General features: G+C 44.4%; 1 protein-coding gene and 1 long non-coding RNA gene across 4 annotated transcripts; one reads left to right on the forward strand and one right to left on the reverse strand.

Moving 5' to 3' along the window:
* Positions 1 to 987: 987 nt before the first annotated feature.
* LOC111847748 (uncharacterized) lies at positions 988 to 7,039 on the reverse strand. Its single transcript, XR_011991819.1, has 3 exons — positions 6,864 to 7,039; positions 4,478 to 4,602; positions 988 to 3,999 (listed from the first exon to the last, which is right to left on the reverse strand). It is a non-coding gene; the product is annotated as an uncharacterized lncRNA (long non-coding RNA).
* Positions 7,040 to 8,449: 1,410 nt separating this feature from the next.
* luc7l (LUC7-like (S. cerevisiae)) lies at positions 8,450 to 16,236 on the forward strand. Of its 3 annotated transcripts, XM_023819201.2 has the most exons (11): positions 8,450 to 8,677; positions 9,627 to 9,697; positions 11,094 to 11,188; positions 12,759 to 12,857; positions 12,942 to 13,052; positions 13,195 to 13,338; positions 13,573 to 13,749; positions 14,809 to 14,897; positions 15,066 to 15,122; positions 15,474 to 15,677; positions 15,898 to 16,236. In XM_023819201.2, the coding sequence occupies exons 4-11, from the start codon at positions 12,762 to 12,764 to the stop codon at positions 16,019 to 16,021; spliced, it is 1,002 nt and encodes a 333-aa protein (XP_023674969.1). In that variant the 5' UTR covers positions 8,450 to 8,677; positions 9,627 to 9,697; positions 11,094 to 11,188; positions 12,759 to 12,761; the 3' UTR covers positions 16,022 to 16,236. The 3 variants fall into 3 exon arrangements, with proteins under 3 accessions (XP_023674969.1, XP_023674967.1, XP_023674965.1); XM_023819199.2 differs by having other exon boundaries at positions 9,627 to 11,188; XM_023819197.2 differs by lacking the exon at positions 9,627 to 9,697.
* Positions 16,237 to 17,094: the final 858 nt, after the last annotated feature.

Raw genomic sequence — 17,094 nt, forward strand, 5'->3', positions numbered from 1 at the left:
AGGGTCCATGAAAAATGACTCTCTGAGTCTAGTGGGAGGGGCCGGGGGGCTGGACTTGTTGCAGGTCCATGGTCAGGCTGGGCTCGGGCCGCGCTGGGAAGTCGGTCTTCCCCAGTGCTTGGTCTGTGTGCTTCTCGCTTGTTAGCCTGCTGTATGGCACATCGCTGTCTCTGTATTAGCTGTCAGCCTGCAGATTAGGCGAAATGGCCGCATCAAAGAATCACTTTTCCTGCCTGCTGGCTGACCCTCCTTCCGTACATTTTGTTTGTTCCAGCTATGAAACTTAATCTTTCTCTTTTTCTTCTTGATAGCTTCCCCGACTTCCCCCTTTTCATCTCATCTGTTTGGGAGGACGAGTCATACTAAGCAGATTTTCTCTGTGGATGTGGTGCATGTTTAATACCTCTGACATCACTGTATATCCTGTTCTCTGGTATCATCGCTAAATGTTTCACTTATTTAATGCACATGAGCTCTATGCACCTGGGCTACTTAGGATTGTAACTGCATCTATTCATCCATTTTCAGCCACCTCCCCAATACTGGGTCACGGGGCGGGGAAAGGGGGGGCGGGGCTTGGTGTCTTTTCCAGGATGAACATGGCTGGGGAACGCCATGGATGGGGAATGCCAATGGTCGTGGAACGCCATGGATGGGGAACATCATGGACGGGGAATGCCATGGACGGGGAACGCCATGGATGGGGAACGTCATGGACGGGGAATGCCATGGATGGGGAACGCCATGGATGGGGTGCCCATCTGTAACAGAGCGGGCATGCTCCCAGCAGCTTCAGCCATGGTGGACTGTATCATGTGGCTCCATTTACTAAGGAACCCAAGCTATTTGGTTACACATTAAATATACACGCGCTAGACACTGGCTACCAGGCAGGAGAGAGTGATGCAAGAGGTTTCGAAAGGACTTTACTGGTCAAAAACTTCCCAGCAACCTTCAGCTGCCACAGTGGCTTCAAATCTACCCAGATGACCCATTTTAAAATTCTGCTGAGATAATCAATCTAATCTAGGTCAGCAGGGTGCCAGAGCCGTTTAGGGGCTAGTGATCAATTTCTATGGTGGTGCAAAAGTTCAGCCAATCCCATCTCCCTGGCACTCTCCTGCAGCCTGACTATGCTAATAAGATTAGCCCAAGCAGCTGTGAATACCAGCCCTGAAATAATAAAGCATGTATTTCAGCGAACTGGCATCTTAGTGTCTGTAGTGTGCGAGTATGAGTATGTGCCCTGCAGTGGACTGGCATCTTAGTGTCTGTAGTGTGCGAGTATGAGTATGTGCCCTGCAGTGGACTGGCATCTTAGTGTCTGTAGTGTGCGAGTATGAGTATGTGCCCTGCAGTGGACTGGCATCTTAGTGTCTGTAGTGTGCGAGTATGAGTATGTGCCCTGCAATGGACTGGCATCTTGTCCAGGGTCTCTCCCTCCACCGCCACCCTGTACTGAAAGATGGATCGACGGGTACTGCATGTAGTGTGTGATGGTGTGTGGGTGCGCCCCCGGTGGTAGGATGGCATCACATCAGGGTGTTCCCCTGCCCCGTGCCCTGTGCTGCCTGGGCCTGCTTCCAGGCTTACTGTGACCCTGTGCTCTGCTAGGCCGCTGTGAAGGGTGGACGGATTTATGCCCTGACCCAAGTCCCAGGGCTGAGCTGGTACGCTCTCTCTCTCTTTTGTTCCATCAAAAGCAGCCACATAAAATGAGTACTGTTACAAAATCTACATGATCCCTCCATTAAATGCTGAAAGGAACATTAGGTCACTAATAAATGTAAAATTTTATTTCTTTAATAAAAGTAAAATCTTTCATGCCTTTGTGCCCCAAAACCAAAAGATTATTTTTTCTGCAATATCAATCACTGAAAAAAAATCAGCATCCACTTTGGTCACTTGGTGTAACGTTACTGGATTTGGCTCTTCTACTTTTGACAAATTATGTATTAATAAATACTATGAGAGAATGAAAGTTTCATTACATTTTTATATCAGAAGATGCTATTAATATCTCAGGGTAGGAGCGCTGTCAGCTCATGGTCCGTGCTGAGCGTGTGAATCCGTCATCGTGTCTGGGACTGGGGAGGGGAGCTCTGCAGTGGAGCCCAGCGCATTCCAGCAGAGAACAGAGACAGCACACAGGCATCCTACGATGGTGCATGCTGGGATTGGCGGCAGGCGTGTCGGGGGGGGTGACACAGGAAGGTGCTACTTTGGCCTTTTCCTCTCCGCGCCGCACAGGACGTTAGCTGGTAGGATGTGACGTATTCAGGAGATAAATGAGTCGAGGCTGAAAGTGAAGCCTGACTCCCAGCCTTCAGACTGTCGGCTTAAAGCCCACAGACCTGTGAAGCGTCTGTGTTGAAGCTGAGTCTGAGAAAAGCTTCCCTGATCTCCCATCGGTCCCTCCCACATCCTCTCTGAGCTGCCACTTAGTGAGGGTCACAGTGCTGCGTGCCCCCGCCCCCACAGGCTCTGTTACTGGCAGGATGGCCTGTCCCGACCATGATCGCTGGAAGACAGGGACAGGCAGAGGCTTAACAGACACGCAGGACAATGTTCATACTGTAATAGAAGTCGATAATGTAATAACTGGCCAATAATGTAATAACTTAATACCTTTTTGCCGAAAATGTAATATGTTATTGGTTCAGAAAAGATATTAAATTATTGGCCAGTTATTACATGATCAACTTTTATTATATTAAGAATGGAACGTTTGTTACATATTTGGCAGTTATTACATTATTGGCTTATACAGGGGTTTTGGGAGAAAATCAACAAGTAAATATAATTTAAAAAATTATTGCATGCCTTTTCAAGTATAGATACCTTTATAATGCAGTTCAAAGCATCCTTAATGCTTATACCAACCATTATAATGCATTATAAAAGTATCAATAATGCATTATAGATGAGCCCTTCAAAAAGCATTCATAATGCATAATCAACATGGCTATAATGTGTTATTCCTTTTGATAAATATTTATAGCCATGTTTATAATGCTTTATGAATGTATTATTATTTGTTATAAATGTGTTTATAAATTACTAAAAATATAGCCTTAAGTAATGTGTTACCGAAATGTAAAAGTCAATTTTTAAAATCTGTTGTTTTTAACTGAAATGTGCAGCATCCTGGATTTAAATGGATTGTTAGAAATCCAGGGAATGCAAATGCAGACCCTCACTCATAGAGCAGCAGACAGCCTGAGACGCTGCTGCTGTTCCCATCCGACACTGGATCCTTCTCAAAGCTGCCCTCATTCCCAGCCTTTGCCTGGGCTGCAATCTTCCACAAGGCCAGACCATACAGACCCGAGTCTGAAGTACGGAGCAAAATCATTTTGTTTGTTTTTACAAAAATAATTACCCCTACATAACAATGCAAAAACGGTTGCTGTTATACATTCTTGCTTGGATTACAGGATTTCTCAGTCAGGTAAAATTGCTTCAGCTTCTTCAGATTTCTTGATTTTTATTTATAACTTCTATTGGCACCCAAAGAGTTTTCTGTAATTGTGAAAACCTGCAGAATCCTATAACATGCATATATGACCGAAGGTGTAAACTAGGGTTCAGTGACCCTGATCGTGAAGGGCCAGTGTCCAGCAGGTGCTCTATGAACCACACCTGATTTCAGGCAGATAGTAACTCATCAGGTAGGATAGAAAACCTGCTGAATACCAGTTCCAGGATCAGGATTACTGACCGCTGGTGTAAACTCACTCTTCTGCTGCAGCACATAGTGAGAGGCTTTGGCTGTGGTGTGCAGGAGATGACCAGATACATTGGCTGAATCGTGAAGCACATCTGATCCAATCAGAGCCTGCCTTTTCAGAGAGGAGCACCAGCTGGGTCTGTGCAGCATGGAAATGCACACATACATAACTTAACATAGGGTCTTTCTCAATATGGATACTTGACCTCACTTGTGCTCTTGTGGACCCATTTTATGTCATCTTCCATTGCCGAAGACCAGTTCCAATACTAAGAACAGAAATATAGAGGCTGGTAAAAATACCCAGATACCATTCTTGCTCCACCCCAAATATCAGGGATACATCAGTTGCATCTTCGCAGAACGAGACAAATCCCATGATTCATTGCACTCCCAAGTCAGCAAAACTGACCTTCACAGGACTACAAGTACGATATTTGCGTTCTTGGTATTGAGAAACACCCATACTCCCTATACCAGTGTTTCAGAAACACCCATACTCTCTATACCAGTGTTTCCCAACCCGGTCCTCAGGGACCTCCAGACAGACCAAATTTTGGCCCAGGAGCTGGGAGGGAGCAAAAATGTGGACGGTCTGGGAGTCCCCGAGAACCATTTTGGGAAACACTGATCTATACTGCTTATAGACTATATACACAATATATCTTTGTCAATAAAAAAAGACTCAAAAATGACTGTTTAACAAAGTAGAATATTCCACAAACAACAGTGCCCCCCTCAGCATACCTGTGCTTGGTTTATTCCAATTAGAATGAGGTCAGTGACTCCATCCCCATGGAGGTCAGGCACAGTCTGGGCTGGCGTCTTGGGGATCAGCTCTGGGAGCTGGGCCTGCTGCCATATGTCCTCCCCTTCATTATGGAGGACAGCGAGAGAATCTCACATCTAACATTCGCTCCGTAAGATCTGAGTGCTGTTTCATCATCACTATGGTCCAAGATGACTGGTTAAGCTCACACTTCTGGTCTTAATATTCCAGTATGTATTCCCATTTCCAGTAAAGGTTTTTTGCAACAGCCCTCTGAACATAATATATAAACAATGATATCTCAGTGGATAGCACTGTCACCACAAACCTTCAGGGACGGGGCCTGAATTCCCCTCCCAGCCCTGTGTGTGGGGAGTTTGTTCATTCCCTCTGGGTAGTTACTCTTGCAGTCTGATAACATGGTGTCTTTAAATTGCCTCAAGTGTGTGAATTAGTAAATTCTGACAAAGTGCTACAGTGTTATGTTGGCAGGAGTGAAAGTGATGAATACTGAGAGGTTCACACAGACAAAGAAGTTAATATTGAAAGAAACAAGGCTTCAGAAGCAGCAGTAGGTGGGAATACCATGCACTGTCCAATGATTTAATACAATGGGAAGCAGCAAAGTAGCCAATGAGAGGTAGGTTAAACCACTCAGTGACTGACAGCATGTGGTAAATCCCGCCCACTGTGGCCCAGAAACGGAAACACGAAGATTATCCCACAGGAAGCAGGAAATAAAACTATTTTTATAGCAGTAACTGATTCTGGTGGCCATTGTGAAAGGTTCGGTTCCAGCTGCTTGGGTGGGAAGCCGACGCGTGACAGGGACAATGAAGGCAAAGACAAAGACAACCATGAGGCAGAAGAGGACGGAGAGGACGAAGGCTGCAGTGTGCCAATGAGAGGCCTAAACGACCTTCATAACCTCGCACCTCATTGGCTGCACCTTCAATATGTTCTCAGCAGCTCCGAACATCTCGTCAATGTGCCATAACCTCAGGGGTTGCAGAGGGAGTAGGGGCTGAAAGCCATGTGTATGTCCTGTGATTCTGTCAAAAGCAAATCAGCACATGATCTGTGCCAACCTGCATGATCTACAGTTTAACCTGTTATATTACAATGTGTCATTGAGTTGCAGTGAAAATACAGAGTTATACAGTAATTAATACAATTTTGTAGTGTTTAAAGGCCAGTCCATCTTAACATACATTCTCCAAATGTCATCCAGTAAACAACACTGCTGTATATAATTGTGTGCTGTATATAATTTCATTGCATTAATTTCTTGCATTCCCATTTTCACTGTAATGTAAGCCTTTTGTTCTCATTCAAACCTGTTGTCAGTTTTACAGTTGTTTCATAAGCAACTTAAATACAGATTATTTCTACTTATTTATTTTTGACATAAATATTGTAGCCATCCATTTGTCATCCACAGGGGATGAATATTGGCAATATACAGCATAATGAAATCAAATGATATTAGTAATTTGTGATGCGTGTTCCTTGTCCGTATCCTTGAAGGATATTTACTAGGATTGCAAATAAACCTGAAAAATGGTAACTTCCTTTTCTAAAGAATTTGACTATGAACTTTGTTCAGATGTAGGTAAATAATGTAGAGAAATAGAACGACTACAGCTCTGGTAACACCAGTGAAACCCAACCAAGTGTGTGACACAGAGCACCTCCCAAGATCCAACACCCTCCCTGTCTGATATTGAGGGGAATCTGCTTTAAAGCAGATTTTTCCAGAAGGACATTATGCTATAACATCCTGTAGACTGGCTTTATCTCTCCCCCACAAAGTCAGCTGCTCTCAGACCAGAGAGGGGTCTTACTTAATCACATAAAAAACTACAATAGCTTTATTTTGTAATTAATGAATTGCAAGACACACACACACACACACATATATATATATATATATGTGTGTGTGTGTGTGTGTCTTGCAATTCATTATGCTTATATATTATGCTTAGCAGCTTAGGCCAAAAAATGGATAATATTGTCTGTCTAACATAAAGCATCCAGACATCCAGACTCATACTACATGATAAATCCATATGACTATCCTATGTATACTACTAAATGTACTTTTTTTAATGAAAAAATGCATGTAACCAATGAATCGTACTGGGAGCAGTTTTATTGTAAACACAGGCTATCCTCAGAGGACCTGCTGGTGTAAGAAAATGAAACTGATTATCTTTGTTTGTTCCAGAACCATGGAAGCAGAGATAACTGATCGCTGTATGTAAAAGACCCCAGAAGGCCTTTAAAAGCCTGGGAGTGATAGAGTAAACTCTACAGACAATGTTTAAGCATTCAGGACTTTCAAAGACGTCACACCCTACTCACCCTACTACAGGCTGAAGAAGGAGCACCATCCTCTGGGGACCCATTTGCTTAGCTTCACTGAAAGGTCATTACAGTTAAAGGAAGCAAGATGGTAGAAGATAATTGGCTGAAAGAGGCCCCAGTGACACTGGTTCTATTTCCACGATTCACTCCTGCCGACATAGCGCTGTAGCCAAATGAACAGCAGCAGACCAGAACAGGGCAGAAATATGCAGGTCATTGAACCTTCCAACAATCCCTGGTCACCTGACAGTAACTCAGAGGCTGCTGCTGGCCAGTGCAGATTGTTCTAGATCACGGTTCCCCAATTCCAGTGTTGGAGGGTCAGAATCCAGCACAGATTGCAGATTTCCCTGTTCAAACACATTTATTAAATCTGGTAATTAACTGATTAAAATGTGTTTGAGCAGGGAAGCCTGCAGACTGTGTTGGGTTCTGACCTTCCAGGCCTGGAATTGGAGAACCCTGTTCTAGATGCTTAGCATATGATTTTTTAATTTACTTATGCCACCTATACAACACATGAAAAAGTTTAACTATTGTTTAAATTTGCACTATGCACCTGCTTTTGTAGTTGCGCGGCTAGTGAAGTATTTAGCAAAATGGGGAAAACCAGAGATGATCAAACGAAACTGAAAAAGATGCCGTTTTGATAGGGACAAGAGAGCAAAAGATAAAGATATGCAGACAAAAAATGGGAGAGTCAGTCTTTCCTGAGGCCTGGGCTTACAGGAGCGAAGAAACACACTCACATATAAACAAGGGAACAAAAGCGGGTGGGAGGAAAATTGTACTGTCAGCTAACTAACCTCCTGGGATACACAGCCCCCCCCCTCCACATAGACACACAAACTAAACCATGTCCTTGTGGACTTGGCTGGTGCCAAAAAACATCTCAGTAAGGAGCTTCCAATTACAGCCTTCTAAATATGGTTGTTTTTATGCAATCTTTTTGTAGCAGCTGAGTTTCAGCTTACAAGAAATAAAAAAAATCTTTTGACACCTACTGAACATTCAAATAGTTCTTCTTTCCGATCTCAGGTACTTGTGCAGCTGTTTCTGACCCACGGAAACTGACCTGCACTTTAACTGTTGTTACTGGTATTTCACTGGCATTTGCTCCAATGCCTTTTTTTTCCGGATTGCCCAGTTTGGGAGAAATTTATATTTGCCAATGTATTTTGTCTGGATCATATTTTATGACTGTGAAATCTTCCAAATTTGTAAGTGTATTCTGAGTTTTAATATCAGATATCAGAATCATAATTTTCATAGCATTCTCATCAGATGTTTTTTTCTAAAGGGACATACAGTAGAGGGAAGGGTTACAATTTATGTGTACTCCCTGGGATTGAAATCCACAGAATACACCACCGTTTAGTTTACCCCTTTGTTACAATAATGTGGAAAATGTGTTATGAATGTGAAAATGCTGCATGAGAAAGTAAATCACTATCGCATAAAATGTATTTCAATGCATTTACATCTCCAGCATGTAGCTAGACCCAAACTCCTAATACAACTCGAAACGGCGCGTCGCCTTACTACCCACGCTGGTCTCTTTCGTCGTCTGCGCATGCGGAAGACCTTACGTCACGTCCTCCCCGGATTCCACAGAAATCGACGAAGAGAAGACTGAGCCGAGGTGGAAGGGGCGTTACAGAGTGGAAAATAGTTATAACACGCTTCGGATAAAATTACAGTTTACGTATAGTGCATTTTAACAAAGAGTACAACAAACCACGCGACCGCAATGTCGGCCCATGCTCAAATGAGAGCTCTGCTCGACCAGTTAATGGGAACTGCGAGGGATGGTGAGTAACTAGCAGGCTAGTCGGCTAGCTCGCACCGAAGGTAGTTAGCGATTATTTTATTTCTAAGATGAACACGATCTGATTTCGCCCCAAGAGGATGGTTTAAATCCGGCTTGGTAGGATCATACGGCTCTGCACTGTCTCGCTAGTAAAATGGTGTCAACTGGTATTTAATGTTTGTATCCTGCATTTTTATGTTCGGTAGTTAGCTAAAGTGTTTACCAGGCAGCCGGGGCCTTGTTCGTGGAGCAAGGCCTGCTTTTATCTTCCTAGATCAGTATCATCGTGTAGCTTGGATAATATGTCTAGACCATTGTTCTGCATGTCAGCTTTGTAGTCCCACGTCAGTATGTGTGGAGTAAAACTACATAAAACCAATCTGCATGTCTCCGTGCAAAATGACTGACGTTTTTAGTTAGCCACCTAGCCGCCGTATATCATTGTCCACCTAAACAATAGCTCTGCTTTGGTTACGGCCTGAACTTTCTCTTTCGCCCCCTCCGCGGCACTTAGTTGACTTGGGTTTTACATTTTGAAGGATCTCTTTATGATACATTAACTAAATGCAGGAGACTTTCCCAGCCCAGTAAAATGTGGAGATTTCCGCGTGTGCAGTAGTGTCAATGGATACAAACATTAAACAGTGTTATCCGCGGTGCAGGTAACATGCTTTGAGCCTGAGACGGAAGGCTTTCCTGGGTTTTTCTTCCGCCGTCCAGTCGAAATACTTTTCTGGGCAAGGACTAGCTCGTAAACAAAGAAACAAAAATGGTTTACATCTACGTGGCTGATCTTAGACTTGGTTCTAACTTTTGCTCAGACTAATGATTGCTAGTTGTGTGGAGTGAGTTTGTCTGTGTGTATGTATTTAAGATTAATTATAAATGCTTCCCATACCTATGTTCCATACAAACTGAACAATTGTGGCCCCTTTATTTTATTTATAAAGGTTCAGTGTATCTTTGCCAGCCTACATCAATCTGCAAGGGAGTTGCAGAAAAGCCTCATGTTCATCGAGCCGTGAGTCACAAATATAATTTTTAACGCTGTTATGAATATCGAAACAATTTGTTTGCTTTTCAGAAGTAATTATAATTTTGATCATATCAAAAGCTCATCAACTTAAGAGCAAAAAAAAAAGAGAGGAGAAAAGCAGATACCTTGAAATGCAAACAGCAGAAGTATTTGCATCATAACTGAGGAGTATTTGGTTGCCTGCAAGCCATGGAGCAGTTCATACAGTAGTGAGTTTCTAGTAACACGTTTATCATAGAGACAGAGTAGCTTTAAAATATGCCGCAAAGCATTTACTCTGACTTGTGTATCATTCCCAACTTCCTTACTACAGGTGTGGGCAAGAAAGCTTTTCCCTTTTATACTTTTCAACAGCGGGTTTAAAATTCTGCAGCTGAGGTCTTGAAGATGCAGATGGGTACAGTATATGTGGAAGCTCGCAGTGTGTATTAACTAACCGCTTTTTTTATTTTGATTTTTTTCTCCCTACAAATCCCTCCTCATTCAGACTTTGTGTTAAGGTTTGGTCAACAGAAACACATGCAGTCACGTTGTCCTTGTTGTAAAGGTCTGCACAGCCATGAGGATTTAACAGCTGCTACAGTAACCCAGCAGGGTTAAATTTGAATGAGGAGGTCATGAGACAAAGGTAGTTCTCTACCACCTGCCTGTGTCAGTCATCGGCAGGTCCTCCTTTCCATCAGGCAGACGGGTGTATCATTCTGGGTTTGGTCGGACCTGAAATAGATTTCTTTGCCCGTTTCCTGTAATGAAGGCCATCTGCAGAGGTCCTCTCATGACAATCCATTTGCAGCACTTCATGTGAATTGTCGCTTTGAGGTAGTTCAACTGATCTTCTCAGACTTGCTGGTCTCAGCATTACAAATTGACCCAATCCCACCCTCATGTGTGTGTGTTTGGGGAGTCTGAAGGTTTTATTTCAGAAACCTGCTTCAGCACATTTCCCAAGTGATGGATACACAGTTAAAGCCCTGACTAGTGAAATATACGCAGCCTTAGTATTTTTTTTACTTCTAATCATGTTCCTCTTGGTAAATTAAGAGGTAAGCAGAATTTGCAGCTCTGGTACCAGTAAAACGGCTTCCATTTGACAGGACGAGATGGTCGCACTGATTTCACCTGCCGGTGCAATGCATTTCAGTTAAATCGCCTTTTGGAATTATGAAAATAAAATTCAGGCATAGCTCGCTCATCCATAATTAATCCTTTGATACTCAAATGAAAGATGCCCTTTCAGAATGAACGAAAAGCACACAATACTGCTCTGGGGGGTCATTAGGGTTGCACCCTACTACCAAGTCCAAGCCTTTTCTTTGCTCGGCTTGTTTTCCAAAAGCGTGTGGTCTCACTCTCTGCTCTGTTCTGCTGCGACCTTTTTCAGGTGACGAAACTCGACAGAGGGTGAAGTTCACCGACGAGCGAGTCTGCAAAAGTCACCTCTTGAACTGCTGCCCCCATGACATCCTCTCTGGAACTGTAAGTGACGTATGAATACCCATGTGTGTCATGGAGACTTCTGGGCTGTCAGTTTTGACTGCATTTTCATATCTTTTAAAAATTTTTGCCACATGAGGGATATTAGGGCGTTTTTCCACCGCACCAGGTACCGTACTTTCGGTACTTCCATAAAGTGTCGAAAGTATGGTACTACTTTCGTGTTGGTTTTCCACTGGCGTAAAAAATGGTACCGGCACCAAATGACATCATCAGTGACCGCCCCTGACTGACATCGTCACAAAGCGCAGCTTAAATCATAATAAAAAAAAAAAACTTAAATTTAAATTAAAACTGCGGTTTATTGTTATGTCAGCTTCTATCACAGTATAAGATTCAGTAATATCCAAATTGCATGAATGCTGCCATCATTTACGTTTACGTAGGTACACTTACGATCAAAGCAGTAAGGATTAGCATACTGCTAATTCAGTCTTTTGAAAGCAAACAAATTATTTAATTATGTTTTTTGATTTTCAAGCGGCATTGTTCGGTGTTTCGCGTGTGCCCCATTTCTTCCAAGCGGCTTGGTATTACAGTGTTCCGGGCAATTCAGTTTCCCTATGTTTCTCCTGTCTATCAGGAAATAATGTTTCCCCTAATATTAAAGCAATGAGGTATGTGAAATGTCTGCAAATCACTCGGGTACATTATTACATGTGAATACAGTAGTTCGTCATGCATAATATAGTCTTATAAGCAATACTATACCGTTTTCATCAAGAAATATCTCTATCCCGCGAATTAAATAATTTCATTTATCTGTAAAAACAAAAAACATTGAAAAGGCATGATGTTTTAAAATATATGGCTTGTTTACCTCAAGAGCTTCGTAAAAGACATGAAAACAGTGGAACCGTGTACAAATCAGCGTGCAACAGGGGAAACCTAGGGAAACTGAATTGCCTGGAACAGCAAAAACTTTATTTCGAGTCGTGCCATCCAAATCCCACTGGATCTGTTCATCCGACCATATGGCGATTAAAGCCTGTATTTCCTCGTTTGTCCATCCTTCCATTTTACTTTTTTTATATTTTTGTTTCTACTGCTTTTTTATTTTGTTTCTCGCTGTTTGCTGTGTGTTTCAAAACATGGCGGTTGTATTTTGTGTTTCAGCAGCAGGCTATTTGCATAACCAATCCATAGCAAATACTTTTGCAAGTCCCACCCCAAAGTACCGAAGTACCAAAGTACCCCAGCTGGTTTGGCACTTTCGGTACTGGAACTTTCGGTACTGGTACTTGACCGGAAGTCAATGGAAAAGCGAAAGTACCGAAAGTACCATACTTTGTGCGGTGGAAAAGTGCCCTTAGAGTCTGGTATATTGAGGACCTGTAGGTAAAATAAATATTGACATTTATTGGGAATGATTGCTGGTAATCGCTAATCTCAATTCATACAAGTGATATGCCATAGACTTTTTAAAAGGAGGTGAAATGTGTTGTGGCTTTCAGGTAACTAGTTGAGTGTTTCTTTGCCTTTGCTGCAGTGTTTTTGCTGTGTTCGCTTTCCAGACCTTTGGTGAGAATGTGAGTCTCTTTCTCCTCCACAGCGCATGGACCTTGGAGAGTGTTCAAAGATTCATGACCTGGCGCTCCGGGCAGATTACGAAATCGCTTCCAAGGAAAGAGACCTCTTCTTCGAGCTCGATGTAAGTCATGTCACAGCTCCTGGTCCGGAGTGTTTCAGCCTTTTGTTTGGTGTTATGGCCTGATTGTCACCCCTCCCCGTTTAGGCCGTTGATCATCTGGAGTCCTTCATCGCTGACTGTGACAGAAGAACGGAGCTGGCCAAGAAGCGCCTTGCAGAGACCCAGGAGGAGATCAGCGCCGAGGTCGCTGCCAAGGTGAGTGGGCGCTCCAAATCAGCCTCAATTTCAGCAATTAACCAGATGCTCTATGGGAGACAAAGTGACGTTCTCGTGGACTTTTTGGCTGATGGTGCGTGATGAAGGTGCCATGCTCACCTCACCATGTCTCTGAATGCAGGCTGAGAAGGTGCATGAGCTGAACGAGGAGATCGGCAAGCTGCTGGCTAAGGCAGAGCAGCTCGGTGCTGAAGGCAACGTGGACGAGGCCCAGAAGGTCCTGCAGGAGGTGGAGAAGGTCCGAAGCAAGAAGAGGGATGCTGAGGTAGGGAGCCCTATCACCGGGCAGTAGGGCCACGCAAAAACATTGACCTGGAATCAGTTTTGCTCAGCTTGGTTGCACTTGAAGCATAGAGAATCTAGACGCATGCAGTGATATTTAATGGACATTTTAAGTTGTTGCGTTTCAGATGCATGGTTGTACAGAAGTACAGCTCATGTTAATCAGATCTATATTTATATAAGTGCCCCTCATTCGCCTGTCCCCCTTGCCTGTTAGGAGGAGTACAGGAACTCAATGCCGGCCTCCAGTTTCCAGCAGCAGAAGCTCCGTGTGTGCGAGGTATGCTCTGCCTACCTGGGCCTGCATGACAATGACCGGCGCCTTGCTGACCATTTTGGCGGGAAGCTGCACCTCGGCTTCATCCAGATTCGCGAGAAGCTGGAGCAGTTAAAGGTAGGCTGGGCTCCTCACTTTGTGGCGGGGGGGGGGGGGGGGCTGGATGCTGGGTTTCACTGCAGCCTTCCTGTTTAATGTAAGAAGTGCTGTCGTCTTTTGTGGATCAGATGCTCTCAATCACTCCTCAGCAAAGTAAACAACAGGAACTAGGCAAAGGCATCCTTGAAGATGCACAAGAAGCCTGCCAACTTTCAGTGTTTCATCAATTGCTTTGGCACATTTCATGAAACATACATCATTCTCATTTCTCAAAACAGTTTATGCATATAGCACAACCCTGTGGTTTAGCTGCAAATGCCTGTGACTTGCCCAGAGCAATTAACTTATGTCTGCAAAGCAGATAATTTCACCAAGGAATCAGTCAGTGCCACCAAAACGAAAAATGCAATGAGACACCAAAATGCTTAGATATATTGTCAAAATGTCAGTGTAAATACTCTCCTGAGTGCCACAGTTCTGGGTGATAGTTGGGAAACTCACTTATTCATGTCCGACATCAGTTTCAACTTTGCTAAGCTCCATATCACAGTATGTACAGTGCACTGTTGAAAGAAAGCGCTCGTGTGTATTTTTCAGATCTCGAGTGTGCAATAGCGAACAGAAGTCACAAAGCATTGTGTAACAAAAATGGCAAAAAGGCAGTACAAGGGCAACAAAATCATGTACTGCGGGAACCAATATATCACATGTGGTGGCTAATGCGATAATCTTGCATATACAGTTTTGGGTATGAAATCATTAAAATGGGGAAACTGCATAATCAATTTTGACCAAGATTAAAGCAACTGAAAATTGCACCACATGATGACAGTTTATACAAAACCATTTGCGTGTATGTACTAAGACATTTGGAAATTTGTGTGAATCAATGAGTGGCGATGTTCTGCTGTGCAGAAGTGACATTGTGTGTGGGGATCACACTTGTTTTGCAAATATTAATCTGAGAAATTCTCCAAAGTAATCGCAAAAGTGTAAAGGGTAATTTCCCACATTGCTTGTATAGAAGCTGATATTTTTGAGTCTGCATCAGTCCTGAAAGTTTGATCTTTCCTCCAGAAAACAGTTGCAGACAAGCAGGAGAGGCGGAACCAGGAGCGTCTGAAGAGGAGGGAGGAGAGGGAGCGTGAGGAGAGGATGAGAAAAAGGTTGGTGTCTCTGTGGTCCCCTCTCCCGCCTGTGGGCGGGACTTAAGGGGCGTGGCTCTGACTGGCAGGATACTGGGCTGTGTGGAGTGTGTTGCCCGGGCAGTGGCCTGTGCTGCGAGTGCTGATGGGTATATGTCAGCTGGATTTTAAGTACACTTTCTGCTCCAGAGGGGATTCTGCGTTGGCTGATACCCCAGGAGAGCTGCATAGGGGGACTGCCTCAGGGTAAGTAAGCCTCCTCTCTCACTCACTCACCATCATCAACGCTTCACTACCCCCCCACCCCCCGGGGATAGGCCAAGACAGTATCCTTGGTATTTGTAGGAGGAGAGTCATGAACAATGAAGGGGAGCTTGTGTGTCCTCCATGATCTCCACGTACTATATTTTGTGTGTATCCTAGTCTGTTAGTGGTAACTTCAGGGGATGCTGCCCCTTTCTTAGCTGGGAGCCTACAGCAAAAGCGCACTGCTGGGACCTGTGGTTTTGAATTAGGGTTAGAAGTCGTCAGGTGTGCAGTTCTGACAGACTCCAAGGGTCTGCATTGCTGCTAAATGTGATGTGTCTCTGTCTGCAGGACTCGGTCACGGAGCAAGGAGCATCGGAGGTCCCGCTCCCGAGATCGCAGGCGGCGGCGGTCCCGCTCGTCGTCGCGGGAGAAGCGGCGGTCCCGCTCACGCTCCCGAGACCGCGAGAGGCGCCGCCGGCACCGCAGCCGCTCCCCCAGCAAGGGCCACCAACGCAGCCGGGACCGGGAACGCGACCGCGCAGCCAGGCATAAGTAAGGGATGCACTGCACTCAATCACACTTACGTAGCAGAGACTTGGTGCTTTGTGTGTTTATAGCCTTTTTGAATTGAACAGTGATAGGAATAAAGTAAGTTTCGCTACTTAGCTAGTGCACTCCGGGTGGCCTGAGCTGAAACTCCTTCTCTCTGCTAAGTTGCTGGAAGCTTGTGAGCTGCTTCATTCTCAGGGACCTTTTGCTGTCTGTGCGGCAGGTCGTCCCGGGACCGGTCCCGCGAGAGGGACAGGAAAAAGGCGTCGTCAGAGCGGAGGCAGGATGGCGTCAACGGCAAGGTGGACTCAAGAAGGATGGAGGACAGGGAGGCCGGGGAGATCTGAGTGTGCCCCCCCCCCCCGCTGTGCTCTGCACTCCCAGCTCACTCTTACACATTAGCTATACCAGCCCCGCCTGTCCTCTGTACCCACACCTCGCCACACCTCTCTCTCCTGGATCATGGCTTCTGTAGGGCATAGATTTTATTTCCGGAAAGATCAGTTTTGCTTTAAGGGTACTTATGCCCCCCCCTCCCCGCCCCCCCCCCCCCCTCCCCCCTCCCCCCCCCCCGAACATTGAGAAGAGCTGTTGAAAGGGTTTAAGCGCGCGCCTATAGGCAGTGTACTGCATGACTGAGGATCAGCTTTTTTGTGAATAAGCAGCAGAACCTTTTTTGCAGCCCAGATGGAGTTTATATGAAGAAGAGCGTCATCAAGTTGGAAAGTGTTCAGTGTTTGGTTTTCTTTTTAAATATTGATGCAACTGACAATTGGCTTTTCTTTTTTAGTCAGGCTATCTGATAATACCTGCATATCCCCCTCTAAGATACTGCGGAGATTATGTTCACTTGTACTGTTGTTTTTGCCCCTCCCCCACCCAAATTATATCGATCTGGGGGTCTTTTTCATATTGGACTCGAACATTATGCCTCTCTTTTCCGTCAAAGGTTGTACTTGGACTCCAAAGTATAAAGTTATCCTGTTCTCCAAAGGCATCTACTCCAGTTCCTTTATATTCTTCGTTCTGTATTTAAATAGAACATTTGGTCTGTATTTGTTTCCTTTTTCCATGGTAGCCTTTAATAAATGGAGAATGACTGAGGAACGGTGACTGATTTCTATCAGATATTCCAGTTGTGGGAAGTTAGTAGCTTTATACTTTTGTTGAAACCCCCTCCCTGTTGGTCACAGACTGTGACACTCTCTTGTCCTGTAGTTGTAATTGCGGCAAGTTTCGATGAAGTCTGTGTCTCGACATGGTGCCCAACAGCCTTACGGTCTGGTCTCCTTGTGCTCAGTTCAGTCGTGTGTCATAAAACTGGACGCCTTTGGAACTTGGGCAATTTTGGTGTCTCCCAGACGATGTGAAAGGGTCAGTACTTCCTCCTTTCTGTCCTGCTCAGTGTCCATTTCCTTTA

Source organism: Paramormyrops kingsleyae, chromosome 5, assembly GCF_048594095.1.
Source record: "Paramormyrops kingsleyae isolate MSU_618 chromosome 5, PKINGS_0.4, whole genome shotgun sequence".
Classification (NCBI taxonomy): Eukaryota; Metazoa; Chordata; class Actinopteri; order Osteoglossiformes; family Mormyridae; genus Paramormyrops; species Paramormyrops kingsleyae.

What these genes read in the sequence shown, in the direction of transcription:
- luc7l (XM_023819197.2), top strand. Translation starts at nt 8,617, where the DNA reads ATGTCGGCCCATGCTCAAATGAGAGCTCTGCTCGACCAGTTAATGGGA. An exon ending in GCGCCGAGGTCGCTGCCAAG is followed by an intron (nt 13,053 to 13,194) that starts GTGAGTGGGCGC and finishes CTCTGAATGCAG; the next exon opens with GCTGAGAAGGTGCATGAGCT. An exon ending in GAGGAGAGGATGAGAAAAAG is followed by an intron (nt 14,898 to 15,065) that starts GTTGGTGTCTCT and finishes TTTCTGCTCCAG; the next exon opens with AGGGGATTCTGCGTTGGCTG.